Source organism: Lithobates pipiens, unplaced genomic scaffold (assembly GCF_037356315.1).
Source record: "Lithobates pipiens isolate NorthernLeopardFrog02 unplaced genomic scaffold, aLitPip1_a1.2 Scaffold_19, whole genome shotgun sequence".
In the NCBI taxonomy this organism is placed as follows: domain Eukaryota; kingdom Metazoa; phylum Chordata; class Amphibia; order Anura; family Ranidae; genus Lithobates; species Lithobates pipiens.
The window spans coordinates 227038924-227062230 of NW_027507764.1; the positions used below are offsets into that span (position 1 = coordinate 227038924).

General features: G+C 47.9%; 1 protein-coding gene across 8 annotated transcripts in view; it reads left to right on the top strand.

Annotated features, from left to right (window-relative positions):
• The first annotated feature begins 1468 nt into the window (after positions 1-1468).
• FIGNL1 (fidgetin like 1) overlaps positions 1469-23307 on the top strand; it is a 49900-nt gene continuing 28061 nt past the window's right edge. For 2 of the 8 annotated variants that reach the window (XM_077491766.1, XM_077491769.1), the window contains exons 1-3: positions 1469-1596; positions 1729-1792; positions 3364-3437. In XM_077491766.1, coding sequence (XP_077347892.1) covers positions 3418-3437 — 20 coding nt within the window. In that variant the 5' untranslated portion in view covers positions 1469-1596; positions 1729-1792; positions 3364-3417. The remainder of the gene's footprint in view (positions 1597-1728; positions 1793-3363; positions 3438-23307) is intronic. The other 6 variants (XM_077491764.1, XM_077491768.1, XM_077491767.1 and 3 more) reach the window with 3 other exon arrangements.

Below are 23307 nucleotides of genomic sequence, written 5' to 3' on the forward strand. Positions count from 1 at the left end.
TCTATAATTGAGGGTTCTGAGTAATTTTTTAACCAACAACTGCTTATTTTAACATGTGAAAAATTTTAAAAATGCCCCGTAAAGTTAAAGTGATTGTAAACGATCACTTTGTAAAACAACCCATTCAGTTTAAAATAGAAATGAAAGGCAAAACATTTTTGTATAGATATTAAAAAAAAAAAAAAACATAAATATATTTTTTCCCTTTTTTTTATTTTATAAATGATCACATTTCCCTGTGTTCTCAGTTGCATAAGAGCTGGGGGAGGAGAAGCAGCAGCACACTGAGCTTCCCAGTGAATGGCTGTTTAGTGGGAGTATGTCAAGACAGGTCTGATCAGTGGCGGCTGGTGTTTTTTTTTTTGGGGGGGCGCAAGCAATCTGCCCCCGTCATGGACAGAAGCCCCCCAACCCCCCCCACAGTCAGTTGGCTGGGGTATCTGGGTCAGAGGTGGCAACTCCCCCCCCCGGGTCGGTGAATCAGTTGGGACCCTGCACTTACCCCGCCTCGCAGGCAGCTTCTCTCCAGGCTGCTTGGTTCCCCTGCATGCATCTTCTCCCTCCTCACCTCCGTGCGCCTCCTGCCGGCCAATCCGATTGCCTTTAGTCAATCAGGTGATGGGTTTCATGAACTGCTTCCTGATTGGCCTGTAAGAGATTCAGTAATACAATAGCGAATATTCATTTGTTATTGTAACGCAACTGGGTGGGCTCGGAGCGCAGTGCTCTGGACCGAGGCCGCCTTTTTTTTTTAAGCCTATTAGTGCCTCAGACTCTTATCATTATAAATAAAAAATTCACCACTGCATGCAGATCAGGGGATCGGACACATGGATGGGGGAAGGGCAAGACTGAGTCTGATCATTGGAGGAGTGTACACTAGAGAACTGAGCATGCTGTGCTCTCCTGCTTAGTGCGGTCAGTTTTTAATCAAAAAAAAAAAAAACAGGGACTGGCAGGAACAGCAGGGATTCCACATAAATGAAGCAATACAAAGAAAACAAGAAACTTTCTCATACAAGTACATAGTACAGCAGGAGCATATCAGGAATATGAAGTGTTCGGGTAACAAACACGTTAATATGCAGGCACAGGATGACACACCTACCATCCAATCCTGCCTGCTTGTCTTTTGACCTTCCTCCCCACATTTGATATAAAAAAATGTCCCACAGCAACTATATCACGTAATGAACAATACAGTATGAAAACTGCCTGTTCCTTTCCAATGTATGTCCATCACTTGTACTAGTTCTAGATCAAAGACACCCAGGTAATCTGAGGAAAATGCGTTAAATACTTTGCTGATTCCCTCTTTGGAGACGCACACACACTTATGTTCACAACAATGCTGTATTTATGGACCACACAAAAATGGCCGATAATTCGTCTGCGCTGCATCCCGTTAATTCACCGAGAGAGTCTCATCACGTGATTAAAAGACATTGTCAGCTGCCGAGTCGTCAGCCGCTAGAGCGTGATTTTGTGTCTCCAGTACAGGAAGAGAGAGTGGCGCATTGATTACGTTGTCGGTACATGAATACTCCGCGGGAATACTCAGGTTGTAGCTGAAGGGAAGGCAGCTGAGAGTCAGCGGTAAGTGCGAGGATGGCGATGAACGCATATTGAACGCGAGTCTAGCTTTGCTGTAGAATGTTTTCTGTTGTGTAATGATATTATTTTATGCAGCTTTTGAATTCTGCTATAAGTAATCTCTGTATTTTGCAGCCGTCTGATGATTTGCAGGTATTATTTTCATCCTTTCGCGGTGGCTCTCCAGGTAAGGCAGAGCGTACGTGATTTATTTCCTTTTGTGCATCCAGCGAGTTGAATGAAAGAAAATATGTGGATTCTGACGTGCACACACTCTGTGTTGGTGGGAAATCCGTCCCGATGAGCTATTGTGTTCTGACAGTGGGGAGACTTCGCCACGGTCATAATACACTGATCACCGCTATTGGCTATATCCAGCCGCATTTATACCCACTGTCGTAATGCACTGATCACCGCTATTGGCTATATCCAGCTGTGCTTCTACCCACCGCCGTAATACGCTGATCACCGCCAGGGCAGGACTTAGGGTGGTGGGGGCCCCTGGGCTTGAGTCGCTTTCGGGCCCTACATTCTATACATTACCGTATTTATCGGCGTATAACACGCGCCGGCGTATAACATGAACTCCAAGTTTAGTAGGGAATTTTAAGGGAAAAAACTTTTAGGAGGGAAGTTTAAGGAAAAAAACTTACATTTAAATGCCCATCAATGCAGCCTTATCAGTGTCCATCTGCAGCCTTGCCCATCCATCTGCAGCCTTGTCCAGTGTCATTTGCACCCTTGTCATTGCAGTCTTGAAGTTTAAAAATGTCGCAGCCGAGATACAGAGTCCTCTGTATCTCGGCGGCTCTTGGGTCCTCTCAGCAGCTTTCCAGTCCTCTTGACGGCTCTCGGGTCCTCTCGCAGTCCTGAGCGGAGCCGAGAGTAGCCAAGAGTGCTCGGCTCACAGTCACGCCCAGTCCCTGTGTTATGTCCATCCTAGGGCGGGACTGGGCGTGACTGTGAGCCGAGCCGAGCCGAGTACACTAGGCTATGTATCTCGGTGGGGCCCCCTATTGGACGGGGACCATGGGCTTGAGCCCAGTCAAGCCCAATGGTAAGTCCTGCCCTGATCACCGCTATTGGCTATATCCAGCCGCGCTTCTACCCACCGCCGTAATACGCTGATCACCGCTATTGGCTATATCCAGCCGCGCTTCTACCCACCGCCGTAATACGCTGATCACCGCTATTGGCTGTATCCAGCCGCGCTTCTACCCACCGCCGTAATACGCTGATCACCGCTATTGGCTGTATCCAGCCGCGCTTCTACCCACCGCCGTAATACGCTGATCACCGCTATTGGCTGTATCCAGCCGCGCTTCTACCCACCGTCGTAATACACCGATCACCGCTATTGGCTGTATCCAGCCGCGCTTCTACCCACCGTCGTAATACACCGATCACCGCTATTGGCTGTATCCAGCCGCGCTTCTACCCACCGTCGTAATACACCGATCACCGCTATTGGCTGTATCCAGCCGCGCTTCTACCCACCGTCGTAATACACCGATCACCGCTATTGGCTGTATCCAGCCGCGCTTCTACCCACCGTCGTAATACACCGATCACCGCTATTGGCTGTATCCAGCCGCGCTTCTACCCACCGTCGTAATACACCGATCACCGCTATTGGCTGTATCCAGCCGCGCTTCTACCCACCGTCTATAAAACATACATGTATAGTATGTAATGTTAACATGTTGACCCAGCATGCTGAAGTAGCAATCATAAATCTATCATAAAATCTTGTTTCAATTACTTTATTAGATTTGTCTTGGCAAAATATCAGAGTCACATCAATGAACAGAATTATCAGCACATATGGAACACCCACAATCCAGGTAAGTTGAGATCACATAGGTTATGAGTCTGCAGGAGCACCAGTCATCTATTTTTTGTATGCTGCATGCTTGTGTTGCAGATTTATCAATGACATGCAGGGAACTTTTGTTCAGATCCACCAGAGTAACTGAGAGGCGGATCTGAACTGAAGGGCCGTTTTGAAAGGACCATCTTGTGACTTGACTTTCTTTTTCAAAATGTCAGACAGATGTGTAAAGTTAAATCCACTTAAGCATGTATTAGAATTGAAATGCATGTTTACCTGGAAGTCGAATATGTACCTGAAATTTTCTTGATTTTCTGTAATGCCTTATAGTATATACTATATTTCTCTAGTCGTCTGTCCAGGACAGCACTAGAGAGATAGGCTCCACCTCCAGAGGCAGGAAACACACTCCAGATCTTTTAAGGGCGGTCTCCGTCCCTTCCCCTTCAGTCTTTGTGTTTCCTCCACCGGAGGAGGAGGCTGGATCAGGAGCTCTCCTTCCCCTGACGGTGGGATAGCCCATAAGAGACGGGGAAGGAGTTCGGATTACCTGTTGGTAAACGGACGTTTTTGAAGTCCTCCGGTCGGGTTGACTGCAGCTTCGAACCGGCGTTCTCCTTCTGAAGCCCGGGGAGGGCGTTCGTTTCCCCACCTGACAATAGGTTCAAATTGGGCGCGAAGTCAGGTGGGGGACGGGCACAGGCTACGAGTTCCGGCCTGTGCATCACAGGAGGAGGATAGAGGATTTCCGGCAATCCACTACAGGTTCCAGGTCGCGCGGCGAGCGTGGACGTTCGGGACCTTGGCGGCTATTTTAAAAAAAGCCGCAGCCACGAGGCGTTCGCGCTGCATCCAGGCGGTTAGGCGTGTGCTTCAAGCGTTCGTGCTGCATCGCTTTATCGCCATTACGAAAAGGAAGCCTCCAGGCGTGTTCCGATCAAAATGGATGCAGTGGAGAGTGGCAGTGGAGCCGAACCAGCTCAGGTAGGCAAACACAGAGGTGTCTTGTACCTACAGGGTTGGGAGTGAGGGGGGGAGTGATGGACTAATCAATGCAAAGGCATTCTGAAATGGTCCAGGTGTGTTTTTCCTCCCTCCCTCCCTCTCTCAAACAGGATCCGGACTAAAGAGTCTTGTGAATCCTGTTAGCGGTTGGTGGGGTGCACATAGGTGTTTGAAGGCATCCTATTTTTTGCTAAGGTTTCGCTGATGTTAGCTTGTCTGTTTTTTCCCTTCCTTCTCTCCTTCTCTTGTCTTGGGCTCAGCCCAAAGAACCAGAGAGGTCAGGGGGGAAGAAGAGATGTCCTTCATGTATGAATAAATTAAAAGAAGGATGGTCTAAGCCCCTCTGCAAACCATGCATAGACAAATTGGTCTATAAGGAAGCTACGGGAGCCTGTTAGGATTTGATTTCTGGAGTACAGAAAGAAATGCAATCCATCAAGACAATGCTAGCGAACCTTGAGACCCCAAAACCAGCCGCAGTCCCCCCTGCTTCCACCCCAGAGTAAGGTGACGAATCAGGGGAAGAGGAATTTGATTCACTGGATGGCCTAAGTGAGACGGCATCATCCAGAGATATTCCTGTGCAAGGGACAAGCTTCCTCAGATACAGGCTCTCACTCAAGGAGATAGATGCCTTACTGGGGGTGATTTATGAGACGCTCGAAATTAAAGAAGAGCCAGTCTCCCTGTCCTTGCATGACCAGATGCATCAGACCCTAAAGGCAGATCATAGCACACTGGTAGATTCGATAAAGTGAGTGGGAGGAGCCAGAGAAAAAGCTCTTTTTTTCCTAAAAGTATGAAGTGGAGATTCCCCTTCAGCGAGGACCCCACTTGCGTCTGGAACAAAGTGCCAAGGTAGACGCAGCTTTTTCCCAGTGTGTAAAATCAACCTCGCCTTTGAGAACATGGGTGATCTTAAGGGACCCATGGATAAAAGGATGGAGGTGCTGCTGAAGAGGTCATGGGAGTAACCATGACTAATTCAAAACCTGCAATGGCCACGACAATAGTGGCTCGCAACTTGGTGGTCTGGCTGGAACAAATTGCAAAGCCATTTGGAAGGGGGGGCCTCCAGAAAGGAAATACTGGATTCCCTTTCTATGCTGCATAAAGCAGCAGGTTATATGGCAGATGCCTCTGCAGAGTCTGTTAAATTGCAGCCAGGACCGCTGCCCTCGTAAACGCATCTCGCAGGGCACTTTGGTTGAAGTCTTGGTCAGGAGATTCGGCCTCAAAAGTGAGGTTATGTGGCATCCCCTCTGAGGGAGACCTCTTGTTCGGACAGGATCTTGAAAGTCCTGGACCGTACTGTGGACAAGAAGGCCTTTCCTGTTAAACCCAAAAAGCTACAGGTAAATGCTTTTTTCATCCCCAAAGGCAGGGACAGTCACAGGGTCAGACCTCTAAGGAGTCAACACCTAAGAAACAGTGGATGGGAGGAAAACAGAAAGGCAATCTTTTTTCCTCTTCTAAAAAAACCACTAAATCCCAGTGACCTGTTCCCTGTGGGGGAAAGACTGGGGCAGTTCCTCCCACAGTGGGAAAAGACTACCCCAAATACTTTTATTCTGAGGATCATCAGGGAGGGTTACAAAATACAGTCAAGCACACTTCACTTACAAGGATGTGTCTGACCAAGCCTCCCAAGGATCCCCAGAAAGCGACAGCTTTGCTGTCGCAAATTGGCGATTTAATAGACCAGAGGGTTCTAGTGCCAGTTCCGTCACAAGAAATAAACCACGGTTTCTACTCGCATGTGTTTGTGGTGAAGAAACCGTTAGGCAAATTCCGGTGAATTTTGAATCTAAAGTTGCTGAACAAGTGGGTAACTTATAAGAAATCCCGGATGGAAACAATTTTTACAGTGAGGTCAGTACTCCCTCCAAATTGTTTCATGGCCTCTCTCGATCTGAGGGACGCGTATTTACACATCCCCATTCGAGAAGACTCAAAAGTATTTGAGGATAGTGATTCTCGGGGGAAGACAGATCCGATACAGGGCTCTGCCATTCGGTCTATCTTCTTCCCCCAGGATATTTGCTAAGGTCCTGGCAGAAGCATTGGTTCCCCTGAGGCTGAAAGGGGTCGCTGTCATACCATACTTGGACGACCTTTTATTCTTCGCCCCCTCAAAGCTCCAACTGCAGGGAGGTCTGAGGGTAGCCATTTCTTGCCTAAAAAGGCTGGGGTGGTTAATAAACGAAGAAAAGTCGCACTTGACACCAACTCGGGCCATACAGTATGCAGGTTTCCTGGTAGATTCTGTGTCACAGAAAGTCTTCCTCAACAGGGGGAAAAGGTGAAAAAGATGGTAACCTTTTTGCAGTCCAATCGGACAATTTCCATCCTCTCAGCTATGGCAGGGTTGGGCCTATTAGTGGCAACAATCCCTGCGGTTCCTTGGGCAAGAGCTTATTTCAGGTACCTTCACGGCAGCTGAGACGGGACACAAGAATCCCTGGAAGGGATTATCCATCTATCCTCAAAGACCAGAAGGTCTCTTTGGTGGTGTAAGAGAGGAGAACCTAGTACGAGGTCTATGGTGGTCTCCTCCAGTGTCTGTCTGCATCACTATGGATGCCAGTGCTTGGTGCTAAGTAACCCAAGGATACTGGGGGAGGCAATCTGGGAAGCCTTAAGGGCGTTTGCCAGGGATCTGAAGGACCACCATGTACAGGTCCTTTCGGACAGTATAGTGGCGATTTCCTACCTAAACAGGGAGGAACGAGATGCCCTTCCTTGATCAAGCTAACAAGGACGATCATGCATTGGGCAGAAGAAAACCTAGAATTGGTTTCAGCGGTCCATCTAAAGGGGGTGGACAACCACCTGGCAGACTGAGTCGACACCGGGTGTACGAATCAGAATGGTCCCTGAAAAGGGAGAGTTTCCAGGAAGGGTCGCTGGTTCAAATCCCAACCACTACCTGCCTGGAGTTTGCATGTTCTCCCTGTGCCTGTGTGGGTTTCCTCCGGGTACTCCGGTTTCCTCCCACAGTCCAAAAACATGCAGAAAACTGATGTGCAATGCGCAAATGGGGTCTTCCGGAGGTGGACTTGTTCGCCAAGAAAGCGAACACCCAGGTCCCAGTATACGACTCCCTAGCGAGGGACGCAGGAGCAAAAGGGATAGACGCTTTGGCACAAAACGGGGCGTTTCGCACTCGCTATGCCCCCCCCATTCAAGCTAATTCCTCTAGTCCTGAGGAAATTTTTGCAGGAACGGACCACATTAATACTGGTGGTTCCATATTGGCCCGAAGAGACCGTGGTTCTCAATGCTGCTGAGTCTGACAGACGAGCCTCCCATCCTACTGCCGGAGAGAAAGGATCTGCTGTCCCAGGGTCCAGCTCTGTTGCCAGAAATACAGACCCTAAAGTTATCGGCCTGGCGTCTGAAGAGAGCCTCTTGAAGTCTAAGGGGCTCTCGGATAGGGTGATTAGAACACTCCTTTCTAGTAGAAAGAGAGTAACCCAAGCAGGTTTTTTGTTCATGGTTGGACACTAAAAAGGTGTCTAAGTATCCCGACAGTCTTGGCGTTTTTACAAGACGGTGCGGATAAGGGACTGGCCATTGGTACCTTAAAGGTACAAATTGCGGCCCTATCGGTTTTGTTGGATCAACCTCTGGAGGCAGACCCGCTGGTCAGCAGGTTCTTTAAGGGATTGACCAGGATTAAACCTGTTCCTTTCAAAAATTTACCCAAATGGGACCTGTCAATTATGTTACAGGGATGGTTAAAAAAAGTCTCGGGAAGAAGAACTTTCCTTGAAATGGATCACGCTCGAAACGGTGTTCCTAGTGGCTATTTCCACAGCCAGATGCATTAACGAGCTTCAGGCACTTTCGGTGAAAGAGCCGTTTTTACAAATTTTTGAAGAGGGGCTGGTGTTGCGCACGGACCCTGGGTTTTTACCCAAGGTAGTGACAAATTTCCATAGAACACAGGAAATTGTTTTACCTTCGTTCTGTGGGTCCCCCACTAATCCTAAGAAGGTAGAGTTTAACCAACTGGATGTGAGAGCCTGTGTCTTACAGTATCTGGAGATGTCGAAAAGCATTAGAAAATCAACTGCATTATTTGTTTTACATGCGGGTTAAAAATGGGGGTCACAAGCTTCAAAGAATACAATTGCAAGGTGGATCAAACAAGCTATTGTAGAAGCCTACAAAAGGGATGAAAATGGAATGTCCTTTCCCCCCCCCCATGGCTCACTCTACACGGGCACTATCGACCTCTTGGGCAGAGCGAGCTGGAGCGACACCAGAACAAATTTGTCGAGCAGCAACTTGGTCAAGCTACTCGACGTTTTATGAAGCATTACAAATTGGACCTTATCTCAGCGCAAGACCAGGCGTTTGGGAGAAAGGTCCTTCAAGCGGTAGTCCCCCCCCCCCTAATCTGGTAAGTTCTCGTTGATCCTCTCTAGTGCTGTCCTGGACAGACGACTAGAGAAAACGAGAGTTAGACTTACCGGTAACTCTGTTTCTAGGAGTCGTCCAGGACAGCATGGATTCCCTCCCTATATGCTGTTATAATGCTGGACAAGTGTTTTTGTCGTTACAGAAGCCGTTTCCGGGGAAGTTCTCGTTTACAAGACTGAAGGGGAAGGGACGGAGACCGCCCTTAAAAGATCTGGAGTGTGTTTCCTGCCTCTGGAGGTGGAGCCTATCTCTCTAGTGCTGTCCTGGACGACTCCTAGAAACAGAGTTACCGGTAAGTCTAACTCTCGTTTTCCCACAGACTGGGAAAATGAAGGTAAGCAATGGCATTTATTATCCCTTCACAACTGAGGTGGGTCCAGTACCAGCCTGTATAGTCCAACAGCATAGTAATCTGTAGGGAGGTTCATGATCTCGCAGTCTGCCAGGGTGCCTTTATTACAAGACTGGCTGAACAGTATTACAAATCAAAAATACAAATGTGAAAGATATCTTTTCGATATAGAGAAACTATTCAAAATATGCTGAACCAATTTTACGGTTACTTCAACCATGCAATGCAAAAATATTACTCAAAGTGTAGGTGATTCACTTTAAGAGTTGAGTAGCACTGTGATGTATCCAAATTTTTTATATATATATATATATATATATATATATATATATATATATATATATATATATATATATATATATATATATATATATATATATATATATATATATAATATAATATAAATAAAAAAAATTTCCCCACTCAATCTTCCAGGACGGCACACCTGAGATGACGGGTTTCACCTGACAGGAAACACAATCAACAACAGTTTAAAAGGCCCCACCCTTCCCTTCCTTTTCTAGACCAAGGTCTGGGACCGAATCCTAACCCCCAACCCCCCCCCTGGGATGGTGTGGGGAGGAGATTTGGGGTGGCCCTAGGTCCCAAGAACCGGCTTCCTGTTATTCAGATGAGGAGGAGGTAGAGGACTCAGAGCAGAGCTCTCGGGAGGAAGGTGCGGATTCTGACCAGGATAGTCAGGTCATGGCTAGACCAGGGGGACATCTCTTCTCAGCCAAAGACATCCAAACGTTCGGACCTCTCCTTTGAGGATTCCGGCAAAATTTGCGATCAGCTGGATAGAAATTCTGAAACCTTGTTGCACAGAGCCTGGGGCGCCAATGCTGCAGCTATGGGTCCAGCATTGGCCTCCGCCTGTGTCGCCAAAAACGCAGATGCATGGATCAGCAGGTTAATGGACCATGTCTCACATAAGAACGAATCTAAGGAGGTATCAGGTTCTCTGGAGGTTATTGGGAAGGCGTTAGCCTTTCTGGCAGATGCTGCTGTAGAGACACTGAGAACAACTGCCAAGTCAGCGGTTCTACTAAATTCCGCCAGAAGAGCCCTTTGGGTAAAAACGTGGGATGGTGATTTTACCTCTAAATCTCGACTCTGGTATACCTTTTGAGGGCTCCCTGCTCTTCGGCTCGGGTCTAGAGCAGGTGCTGTCCTGATTAACAAAAAAGTTCAAGAAATTCCCTATTAAACCCACGAGGGATAAAGCGTAGACATTTTTTCGGACCTTCTAGCAAGGAAGCCAAATGATGCCAACATAAAAGTTGGTGGGAGGCTCTCGTGGTTTCTCCCTCAATGGGAGAAGATCACACAGAGCCCCTACATCCTACGTCTTATAAGGGAGGGTTATAGGTTGGAATTCCTGTCACCCCTCCAACTTCCTCATTACCTGTCTCCCCAGGGATCCACTGAAAACAAAGGGCCTTTTGGGGAGTGTCCGCGAACTCGCAGAACAGCAGGTCATTATTCCTGTTTCCGTGAGTCAGATTGCCCAAGGGTTTTATTCCCACGTTTTTGTTGTTCTGAAACCATCGGGCAAATTTCGGCTGATCATAAATCTACGTAAGCTGTACCGGTACTTGCTATACAAAAAGTTCACGATGGAGAGAATACGGTCAGAAGACACCTCCAAGGGGGAGTCTTCATGATCACATTAGATCTGAAATATGCATTTCTCTTATATTCACCGACTGACACAGCTTCTCTCTTTAGACCATTGGGTTGTTATGCCACCTTCAGGAGAGGACTAGGCATTACATGTTAACATGTGATAATAAAACTAGAACTTTCTAGTTCCGCCCAAGGGGCGGTCCCTTGGGTAACAACCCCTCAGCATGCTACTGCAGCCTCAGTTTCATTTTGCCTGGTGAAGAAGGACCTAGGAACCCTGACGGGCCCATCGGTCCGTCCGTCTTTTTTTTTTTTTTTTTTCTGCAGAAGCTTGGCTTTTTGCGCAAGATGATAGATCCTGTGATCTGCTATCAACAGCCGGCTGGGTGACAGGCTGGATACCCTTATCCTTGTAGTCTCCCCAGCCTGGCCACCTATCTTCCCCTCCGCAGCCCCAAGCCCCCCCTCCCCCCAGGTGAGAGCCCCTGTGCGCGCAAACACACCCCGCTCTGCAGCATCCCGCACAGGGGCTCTCACCTGGGGGGAGGGGGGGCTTGGGGCTGCGCTGGCTGACTGTGTCCTGAGTCCTGTTTTCATATCTTTGGAAGGTGCCTGTGAGGCTTTACCTGTGTCTTGGGCAGCGCTGTTTCACCGCCATTGTTTCTCTGTCCCTCGTGGGTTTTGCATTAGCGGCCATCTTAGATGTGGGCAAGGGAAGGCATGCTCTCCTGGGCTTCGGTGGTCATTTTCCCTGTGATTTGTCCTTATATTGGGTGCCAGTGGCCATTTTCTGCAAGCCAAACATTTTTTTTTTCAGCGTGCTCTGGTGGGCATTTTCCCTGTGTTTTATGTCCTTATACTGGATGCTGGGTGGCCATTTTCTTTGAGCCTGAGCACATTGCAGAGTGGTTTCAGCACCATTAGCAGCAGCTTCCACCGACATAGAGCTGATTCCTCTGCACCTGGGAGCCAACAGAGACTACAGGCACTACCTGCTGGATAGCGCAGAACCCTCCAGGGTGGTGAGTCCGGCGGGAAAGAGCCCCTCAGCCAGCAGCAGTAAAGAGGATGGGACTGTCACTGTCCTAAGTCCCCTTCGGGTGGCAGACAGGGTAGGGTCAGCATGGCTTCGGAGACTGGTGTTTCTTCCCCCGCAATCCAGGCAATTGCAACTGGTTCACCTGCGGAATGAGCAGTGCCTTTGGACACCTTGTGAGCGGTCCTCAATTCATTCGTTGCCAAGATGGAAGCGGTGCGTGGACGCAAAGGTGCGAAAAAGCGGCCCCTGTCCCCCCTCCTCTGGGGAGAGCTCTGACGCAGATTCGGGCCCGGCTGAGGCTGGTGACCCCTGCTCTGTCGTTTCAGATGATGCTGACCAGGACCGTTCGAACAGTGAGGATGAGTCCCCGTCCGGGTCCGTGCGCGACAAAGCGCTTGTTGAAGCACTTATCACAGCTGTGCGTGATACCCTGAAGATTTGGGAGCCAGCAGATCCCTCTGCTGATGTAGCGTTCACCTAAGGTGTTCTCGTATCTGAGTTATTTTGACAAGTTCAATTACAGGGAATGGGGTTGACCGCAATGGACCCCCTCGGTCCCCAGATATATGGCGGTGCGTTACCCCTTTTGAGAAGAGCCTTCTCAAAAGTCGGTCTGCTCCTCCGGTCATGGACCCCCCCCCATCATCCAGGTTAAACAAAGTAACCACGATCCCGGAGGGGACTCCTGCATTTGAGGATCCCACGGACAGGAAGGCCGAAGCAGTGGCTCTTTCCTTGTTTACGGTTGTGGGGTCAGCTGTGCGACCAGTACTGGCATCTGCACTTGTGTCTTGGGAGAACAGGCTTCTCCTGTCTGCGTGGAACAGCAGACCAACTAGTGCAAGGCCTTAAGTACGTTTGTGACGCGGCCCTGGATACTTTCCCCCTGTTATCCAGGGCTTCAGTGTCGGCAGTGGTGCTGAGGTGCCTGATTTGGTTGAAATGTTGGTCTGCTGACCAGGCATCCAAGAAAGCCCTCTTTGGATGACATTATTAAGAATGCCACAGGTGGTAAGAGTACTCTACTCCCACAGGCCAGGAAGGCTAAGGAGCCACACCGTAGGCAAGGGCCCTCTTTTTCCGCTCACAAACTGCTTTTTTGTCCGCCCGGAGCTTCGGCCAACCGTCCGCAGCCTGACAGGATGACCACGGAAGGACGAACGTCCCTGGAACCGCAAGCCTGTGAACAAAAGTGCTACTGCATGAAGGTTTGCCCCCACCCATGTCTCGGGTGGGGGGGTCGTCTGCGGGGGTTTGCAGCCCGGTGGTCCTCTCAACTGTCCGACCAATGGGTCTGTGATCTGATTTCCTCTGGCTACAAGATTTCTCTCTTGGCCACCAGATTCTTCCCCCTCCAGCATATTCGTACTCCCGGCTCGCCGAGAGGCCCTCTTGGGGGCCATAAGGGACCTGCTGAATCACGGGGTGATTGTACCTGTTCTGGGATTGGAACGTTTTCAGGGGTTCTACTCAACCCTGTTTGTAGTTCCTAAGGAAGGGGTACGTCCAACCTTGGATCTAAAAGCCCTCAATCACTTTCTGAAAGTGCAGAGGTTCAGAATGGAATCAGTTCGCTCAGTAGTCGCTGCACCCATCAATGGGGATTCCCTTGCGTCCTTAGACATCCAGGATGCACATACCCATATGCCTCCGGCATCAAAAGTTTCTGCGGTTTGCAGTCGGAAGCCCACTACCAGTTTGTGGCTCTCTCGTCTTTACCAAGGTATTGCCTCCAGTTTTGGCATTGCTGCAGCAACATGGGATACCTAGACGATCTCTGTCAGAACCTCTGTAAAACTGTTGATGAACTGCAAGTGGTCGTTGCTTCACTTCTGCATGCAAGTACTGGGACTCGTGTGGCCTCCTTCAAGGCAGTACCATATGCCCAGTTCCACACCAGAGTTTCATAGTTAGTAAGGTTGAATAAAGACAACCTGAGTGAGTGTTTACAATTGTCCCTATCTCTGTACATTGCACACTAACGTCGGTCCCTACCCTCAAGGACCCCACAATCTAAGGTCCTCATTCATATACTAGGGCCAATTTTGGACAGAAGCCAATTAACCTACCTGTGTGTTTTTGGATTGTGGGAGGAAACCCACGCAGGCACAGGGAGAACACCCTGGCAGGTAGTGTCGTGGTTGGGATTTGAACCAGCGACCCTTCTTACTGCTAGGTGAGAATGCTAACCACCACACCACTGTGCTGCCCTAGTTCTGCAGAAGGAGATTTTGACCAAGTGGGACAAATCTCCGTTGTCCCTGGATCAGCATCTCCAGGTGAGCCAGTTAGTCAGATTCCCTGATCTGGTGGCTGAGGTCCCCGGTGCTTCAGTCTGGGAAATCGTTCCTGCATCTGAAATGGACAGTGACCACAATGGACACCAGCCTATCCGGCTGGGGTGGAGTGATGGTGGTTCAGTCGGCTCGGGGCCTCTGGTCAATGGAAGAATCCAAATTGCCGATCAATCTGCTCGAACGAAGAGCGATCTGGCTGTGCCTCTCTACATGGTCGATGAGACTGCAAGGGCTTCCAATCAGGATCCAGTCGGACAACGCCACTGCGGTGGCATAAGTGAATCACCAAGGAGGAACAAGAAGCTTGGCCGCCGCACGGGAGGTCGCTCACACACTTCGGTGGGCAGAGTGACATGTACCGGCCCTGTCGGCAATTTACATCCCGGGAGTGGAGAACTGACAGGCAGAATATCTAAGTCGTTAGATGCTGGACCCAGGAGTATGGGCGTTGCATCTGGAGACCTTTAGGCTACTGTGCCTGTGGTGGGGCACACCAGACATGGATCTTCTGATCTGCCATCTCTATCTGAAGGTGCTGAGATTCGTGTCCAGGACAAGAGATCCGTTGGCAGGCGCATCAGACGCGCTGGTGGCTCTGTGGGATCAGTACCAGCTGATCTACGCCTTTCCTCCACTTAAACTGTTACCACATCTGCTTCGCAGAGTGGAAGCAGAGGGGATCCCAGTAATACTGGTTGCCCCAGATTGGCCTCAGCGTCCTTGGTACGCAGACCTAGTGCCCCTGGTGGCAGATGCTCACTGGCGACTGCCGTTGTCTCCAGGTCCGATTCTCCATCCTGCTTTACCATCGCTGGCTTTAACGGCAGGGCTATTGAGAGCCAGGTGTTGGGGAACCGGGGTCTGTCGGACTCAGTGATCCCAACTGTTGAGAGCACAGAAATCTTCTCGGAAGATATATCTTCGTACCTGGAAGACCTACACCTCCATGTGCGAGGAGAAAGGATGGCATCCGTGCTCCTTTTCTATATCCAGGATCCTGCTGTTTCTTCAGCAAGGGGTGGACCAGAAATTGGTGTTAAGCTCCATTTAAAGGACAAATATCATCTTTGGCTGTCCTTTTTCAGCGACCTCTAGCGTCTCACTCTCTAGTGGGTACTTTTGCTCAAGGGGTGCGACATGTAGTCCCTCCAGTACGTCCACCGTTACCCCCCTGGGATCTGAACCTGGTATTATCGGCGCTTCAAAAAATGCCATTTGAAAATATCAGATTCAGTTTCCCCTGTTGACTCTTTCCCAGAAAGTGGTCTTTTCTAGTGGCCATCACATCGGCCAGGAGGGTTTCAGAACTGGCGGCCTTGTCCTGCAAGTCGCCCTATCTGGTTATCCACAATGATAAGGTGGTGTTGCGTCTACAACAGTCTTTTCTGCCGAAGGTAGTCTTGGCATTTCACATCAATGAGGACGTTGTGTTACCATCTGTGTCCTAAGCTGACACATCCTAAGGGCTTGGCCCTTCATTCTCTGGACGTAGTTCGGGCTCTGTACTCGCCGTAAAATCCTTTTTCTCTGTAATTCACCGACTGACACAGCACCCACCCCTCCTATTTTTCTGTTATACTGCTTGTTGACCTACTGAGGCTGCAGTAGCATGCTGAGGGGTTGTTGCCTAAGGGACCGCCCCTTGGACGGAACTAGAAAGTTCTAGTTTTATTATCACATGTTAACATGTAATGCCTAGTCCTCTCCTGAAGGTGGCATAACAACCCAATGGTCTAAAGAGAGAAGCTGTGTCAGTCGGTGAATTACAGAGAAAAGGATTTTATGGTGAGTACAAAAAATCCTATTATTTGCATGTCCCCATTGCCCTGGAACACCAGAAGTACCTGCTTTTCGCAGTTCGGACAGAGCAGGGTGTCCAGCACTGGCAGTTCAGGGCACTCCCCTTTTTGGCCTAATGGCCAGTCCGAGAATGTTTGCCAAGGTTCTCGCAGAGGTGGTGTCTTTTCTGCACCTCCAGGGATACCCTTGATCCCGTACTTGGACGATATGCTAATTTACAGTCCGGTCCTCCGGTCAGTGTTGTCCACTGTATAATCTCTGGGTTGGATGGTCAGCTGGGAGAAGTCCTCCTTGGATCCCTCACAGTCCAAGATGTACCGGGTAGACTTAGTGGGCCAAAGAATTTTTATTTTTTTCTTCCCCTAGAGAAAATCTCAAAGGTACGGGGGGCTGTGTCAGCTCTCCACGAAACTGGAGAGGCCTCTCTAAGGACCCTTATGGGGCTTATGTCATCCTGCATCCTGCTTCCTTCTGGGACGATAGCCATGCAGACCAATTTGATGCAGGGTGCAGCGTATGGTCTGAGCGTTGACAGGCTGACCACCCACCTCTTCAACCTCTGCAGCAATGCTGGCAGCACTCATACGTCTATTTCCCAAAGACAACCTCTGGATATGATGCTGAGCACGTGCACTCAACTTTTCTTTATCGCACATCATAGGACACAGAGTCTCAAGAAATTACTTGGTGGGTTATAGGCCTACCTTCAAGTGTTGACACTGATATAACCAATACAGGAAGTTGACTCCCCTATATGCCTTCCAGGAGCAATCAGTTTTTTTCGCCAGTGTCTAAGGTGGTGTTCACGAGTGAAGATGTCCTCTGCGGAGCTCCAGGAGGGATCCATGCTGGATTTAAAGAAACCTCCACAATCGGATCCATCCTCGCCACTGAGGCCATAGGATGGTACCTGGATCTCGATGCAAGAACGAGGTTTTGCCTGTAATGCTTCTCTTTGAGAGCTGGACCCTAGGAACCAGGACTCTTTTTGGTCTTGCTACATTTCCTAAAGTTGTCCTGAGGGGTGCTATACAAGGCCCAAAGGAGCGGAACCCCTTTTAAAAGGGCCCCAGTCTTTGAGCGTGTTTAAACGCAGCCCGCCGTGATGGGTGAAAGTTGGATCTGTCTGTTAAATCAGCAGTATCCTGCAGCGAGGACAAGGTAAGGGAAGAAGCTTTGCTTTTTCCTTCAATATACCTTATATGCCTTTATAAATGTCTCTCCTATAAGGAGTAACTTACACTACCTATGATTTGTCTTAGTGCAGCTCTGTCTCAGAAGATGTGTGGTCCCAGCAGCAGAGGGGGTTCCTACTTAAATAGATCTTGTGGGATTTGGTAAAAATACAGCAGTTGCTAAAACAGAGATGTGTATAAACTTCTATATGGGTGGTGGCTGATTGGTGGACACAGCTGCTTTAGCTGCATGGTTTAATTACAACCCAGCACTTCCACCTAGTAACATTGGGAAACGCCCTATGCTTCTGTGGTTTTAAAAAACTATAAATCTGTTGACAGAACCTTCCCCTCCCCCCTTGTAGAGGTGTATAGTACGTTCACCTTACTTTGTGTTGGCCATTCGGGTCCCTAGCAGGGCCTGAGAACGCAGAGGGGCATGTCTGCAAGGTCACATGGCACTGTGTATGGATGTAACGTACACACACACACACAGCACTCGCCGCATAGCTGAGGGGAAGCGCTGAGGATGCCAGTCGGGTTCCACCTGAGGCTTTATATCACAGACACTCTCATTTCAGAAAGGCTTTTTAACTGAAGAGAGGCAGTCTGTCACACTAAGAGAAGCCAGAGCGCTGGGCATGTAAGGGTGTAAACGGGCATTTCCAGACAGGAAAAACTATTGTTACTTAGTAGCAAAAGAACTGTTATTTTGTGTGTACACCTGCTTGTGCTTTTCACTATGTCTTCCAGACCTACCGTAAAGGTACCTAAGGTGTCACCCCCCCCCCCCCCCCCCTCCCAGGCGCTGGGAATCCCAGTTATGCTTCCATACTGTCTTCCTCTTCGGAGAGATCAGACATGGCAAGCCAGGGGGAGTCATTGGAAGCTAGCAGTGGTGCAACTGCTTCACACACTTCAGCCTGTAGAGGTGACTGAAGATGTATTTTCCTCTGCCTAGCAAGGCTTAGAAGGAAGATTAGCGGCTTTAATCGCATCCTCCACCGAGTGTATAGGAAGCGTCCTAGATCCCCCCTCCCCCACCTTAGACTCTTTATAGTCAATGGAGGGTCCAAGAGAATTATGGGGACAGGATGGGGTATTGCCCTCAGATGATCAGGAGGAAAGACATGCAATTATTTCTCTGCGGAGGAAACAATACTTGAAGTTCCCAAGGATCCCTACTTCACAATCTGAAGTACAGGGGCTTGCAAAGATTGTTCGCTCTACTTGCATGCTACCCTCAACAGAGCTAGCTGAAGGGCCGGTCTCTTCCTTGGGTTCTTTGAAGCCTTTACAGCCTTTGCTTGCGTTTCCTGTCCATGCATTACTAAAAAAGCTTATTTATACCAAATGGAATCATCCAGATAAGCATTTTTTTTTTTCCCCCCTTCCAAAGAGACTCACAAAGCTCTATCCTATGGAAGAAAGATTCACTAAAAGATGGAAAGTTCCAGCAGTTGACGCTGCGATTTCCAATGTGAAAAAAAAAAAACCCAGTGGACAATGTGCTTATGCTTAAAGATCCAACAGATAAGAAGTTGGAAGGTCCGGTAAAATCCTTTTTTTTCTTAGCAGGTACTGTTGCTCAGCCTGCAATTGCAGCTATAGGCATCTGTCAGTCCTTAAAGGGCCAGTTCACAGATGCTCTCAGATGAGTTCCCTGCACAACAAGCACAGGAACTGGCTGAGCTACCTAAAGCATTATGCTTTGCTGTAGACTCTATGAAGGATTCTATTCACCAGGCATAACGCCTTGCAGTTGTACTTGTACATATGCAAAGGACCCTTTGGTTAAAGGGTTGGTCAGCTGAGACGCCTTGTAAGACCCTTCTAACTAGTTTCCCCTTTAAGGGAGTACGATTATTTGACGATAGTTTGGATAAATACATTCAAACAATTTCCAGCGGAAATAGTACTCTTTTGCCAGTCAAAAGAAAATATAAGCGTCTTTAATTTAAACTGTTCGGCCTCTGCCATCAGACCAGGCATAAAGGAAGACCTGGGGCTACAAGTCTGCAAAGCAGAATACAAGACCTTTATGAAGAGGCATCTCCCCTCACCAAGGTGGGGGGGAAGACTTCTGATGTACTCAGAAGTCTGGCAAAGGGAGATTCAGGACAAATGGACTCTCTCCACAGTGTCTCTAGGATACAAGCTAGAGCTTTGAGAGTTTCCACCATCTCGTTTTCCGAGATTAAACGCTCCCAAGGATCCAGGGAAAAGGCAATCCCTGTTGCAAGCATTAGACTGATTATTGGCTCAAGGGGTGAACAGACAGATTCCCAAACAAGAGCAAGGTTTGAGGTTTTACTCAAACCCAATTACAGTGCCAAAGCCAAATGGGGATATCAGACCAAGTCTAGATCTACGTAATCTAAATTGGTTCCTGAAAATCCGTTCCATTTGCATGGAGTCAATCAAGTCAGTTGTTTCCATTCTGCAAGGAGAAAAACTTCTGGCGTCCATCGACATCAGAGATGCATAGCTGCTTGTCCATATATTTCCTCCTCACCAGAGGTTTCTGCGGTTCAAAGTAGAACAGAAGCATTTACAGTTAATAGCCTTGCCCTTCGGGCTTGCTACAGCACCTCGGGTATTCACTAAGGTATTAGCCCCACCTCTAGTCAGGTTAGGGGCACAGGGCATAACTGTCTTGGCTTACTTAGACGATCTATTGTTAATAGACCAGTCAGTGGCTTGCTGGAAGCAAGGTGTAGCCATCCTATTTTACGAACGCTAAATTTAACGGCTTCAGTAAGGAGGATTTCAGAATTGGCTGCCCTTTGTTGTAAGGAGCCATATTTGATTATTCATGAGGACAGACTGGTGTTACGCCCTTGTTCAGGTTTTTTGCCAAAAGTGGTTTCAGGCTTTCATCTGAATGAAGATATTGTCCTGCCAGGGTTTTTCCCAAGACCTTGTTCCAGGGAAGAAAGGTCACTACATTGTCTTGATGTAGTGAGAGCAGTGAAAATGTATTTAAGAAAACTGCTCCGATTCCTAAGACTGATGTCTTATTTCTTCTGCCAGAGGGTCCTAAGAAGGGACAGGCAGCGTAAAAATCCACTGTCGCTAAGTGCATTTGGCAAGTTATAATTCAAACTTATGATTTAAAGGGAAAGATTCCCCCTTTTCCAGTTAAGGTGCACTCTACCAGAGCGGTTGGTGCTTCTTGGGCAGTGCGTCACCAGGCCTCCAGGTCTCAAATCTGCAAAGCCGCGACTTGGCCTTCAGTACATACATTTGCAAAATTTTATCAAGTGCATGTAAGATAAAATGAGGCTATCACCTTCAGGCACAGTGTTCTGCAGGCAGCAGTATAAGTCCTCAGGTCTGGGGGTTACCCTATATGGGTTGTGTCTCCCTCCCCTCAAGTAGCATTGCTATGGGACATCCCACCAAGTAATTACTTGAGACTCTGTGTCTTATGATGTACGATAAAGAAAATGGGATTTTTAAAACAGCTTACCTGTAAAATCCTTTTCTTGGAGTCCATCATAGGACACAGAGCTCCTGCCTCTCTGTTTTATGGGGTGAGAGTATATTACTTATATTGCTTGGCTACAAAAACTGAGTGCTCCTGGAAGGAGGAGGGGTTATATAGGGGAGTCAAATTCCTGTATTGGTTATACCAGTGTCAACACCTGAAGGTAGGCCTATAACCCACCAAGTAATTACTTGAGACGCTGTGTCCTATGATGTACTCCAAGAAAAGGATTTTACAGGTAAGCTGTTTTAAAAATCCTATTTTTTGGTCGACCATGGCTAGGCCTGTTCTGAGTGGAACCTGTCCTGTTAAACCGCTGTATGGTCTTGTCCTCCCTGCTGCAGCTCACTTTCAGGGTCTTGGCAAACTTCTTATAGCCTAGGTCAGTGATGGCGAACCTTGGCACCCCAGATGTTTTGGAACTATATTTCCCATGATGCTCCTGCACTCTGAAGTGTAGATGAGCATCATGGGAAATGTAGTTTCAAAACATCTGGAGTGCCAAGGTTCGCCATCACTGGCCTAGGTCATCTTTATATAGAGCAACAATTCTTTTTTTTTTTCAGATCCTTAGAGAGATTTTTGCCATCAGGTGCCATGTTGAACTTCCAGTGACCAGTATGAGAGTGAGAGCGATGACACCACATTTAACACACCTGCGTCCCATTCACACCTGAGACCTTGTAACACTAACGAGACACTTGACAGCAGGGAGGGAAAATGGCTAATTGAGGCCAATTTGGAAATTTTCACTTGGGGGTGTACTCCACTTTTTTATTGCCAGCAGTTTAGACATTAATGGCTGTGTGTTGAGTTATTTTGAGGGGACAGCAAATGTACTCGATTATACAAGCTATACACACTACTTTATATTGTAGCAAAGTGTCATCTCTTCAGAGTTGTCACATTAAAAGATATAATAAAATATTTACAAAAATGTGAGGGGTTTACTCACTTTTGTGAGATACTGTAGGTGTTATTAACCACTTCCCTCCCACCATATAGCAAAATGACGGCCGGAAAGTGGTTGTATTATCCTGAATGGACTTCATATGACGGCCAGCAGGATAAGTTGCTAGCGTTCCCATCGTGGTGTGGTGTGTCAGTCTGACACACCAAATATCCAATCTAGGTAAAGAGCCTGTGGCCATGTGTTCAATTACAGCTGATCACAGTGTGAACAGGAAGAGATGTTTATTGGCTGTTCCTCCACTCGCACTGATGGACGCGAGTAGAGGAGAGCCGATCGGCTGCTCTCCTGACAAAGGTGGTCTGCGCTGATAATCAGCGCAGTGATTATCAGTGCAGACCCATCAAGGATGCCCACTGGAGACCACCAGATTAGCACACCAGGGATGGCAATCATTGCCCATTAGGATGGCACTCTATACCCATCAGTATTTGCCTGTGACTGCCATCCATCAGTGGCACCTATGAGTGCCCATCAGTGCTGCTAATCTGTGTCACCGCATCAGTACTACCTCTTCAGTGAAGGATAAAACACATTTATTTATAAAGTTTTGTAACGGAAACAAACTTTTTTTTTTTATTCGGAGCACAAAAAATAAAAACCTCAGTGGTGATCAAATACCACCAAAAAGATCTATTTGTGGGGGAAAAAATTATAAAATGATAAACATTTTGTTTGGGTACAGTGTTGCATGACTGCGCAATTGTCATTCAAAATGCGATGGCGCTGAAAATTGGACTGGGCAGGAAGGAGGTGAAGGTGCCCTGTATTGAAGTGGTTAAATGCCTCCACAAGGTACACGAATGATCGGATATCATATAAGAGAAAGATGCTTCCATTGGTACAATAACCAAAATGTTTATTTAAAACTAAGGAATTCACTTGTATAATACAGATATCTGCACCCACTTCCGGGAATAGACTCGAGCCCCTTCGCGTCACCCCATCCCCCCCGCTGTGTTCTGGGAAACGCACAGGTCCCAGAACACAGCGGGACCAGTGAGAAAACCGGAAAGTGAGGCCGCAACACTTCACTTCCTGATTCTCTCACCGAGGATAGCGGCGGGGGCAGCTCAGAAACGAGCAATTGCTCGTCTTCGGCTGCTGACATTATGGGCACCCTGGACAGGTAAGTGTCCATTTATTAAAAGTCAGCAGCTACAGTATTTGTAGCTGCTGGCTTTTAACTTTTTTTTTCTTTTTAAGGTGGACCCCCGCTTTAAAGAATATGTAAAGGTTTGTTTAAAAAAAAAAAAAAAAAAAAAAGTCACAATCCTTGGAATACTGAAGTATTTATCCTTGATTCTATTACACAGTGGTGGGTCCTCCTCCTTATCTTAAAGCTAACCCCCTCCAGGCAGCTCCGTGGTCTGGAAGGAAGGCATTGTTCTGTTTGACCATTTGATTGATGTGATTGTAGCCGTATTAGCGCAATTGTGGCAGAGAAAATTGAGTACTGTCCATGATACTTTTTTTATTTGCACTAACATACATTTTTTCAGGACAAGCTTTCGGGGTATGTCCCCTTCTTCAAGGTCCAAGCAGTACCTGGACCTTAAATACCAAGTTGTACTGGCGCTCAACCTCCCCCTTGCTGTGCTTGAGGGTCCGCTGCAATCCCAGTCTTAGTCCCTTAGACCTTGAAGAAGATATAACCAAAAGCTTGTCCTGAAAAAATGTATGTTAGTGCAAATAAAA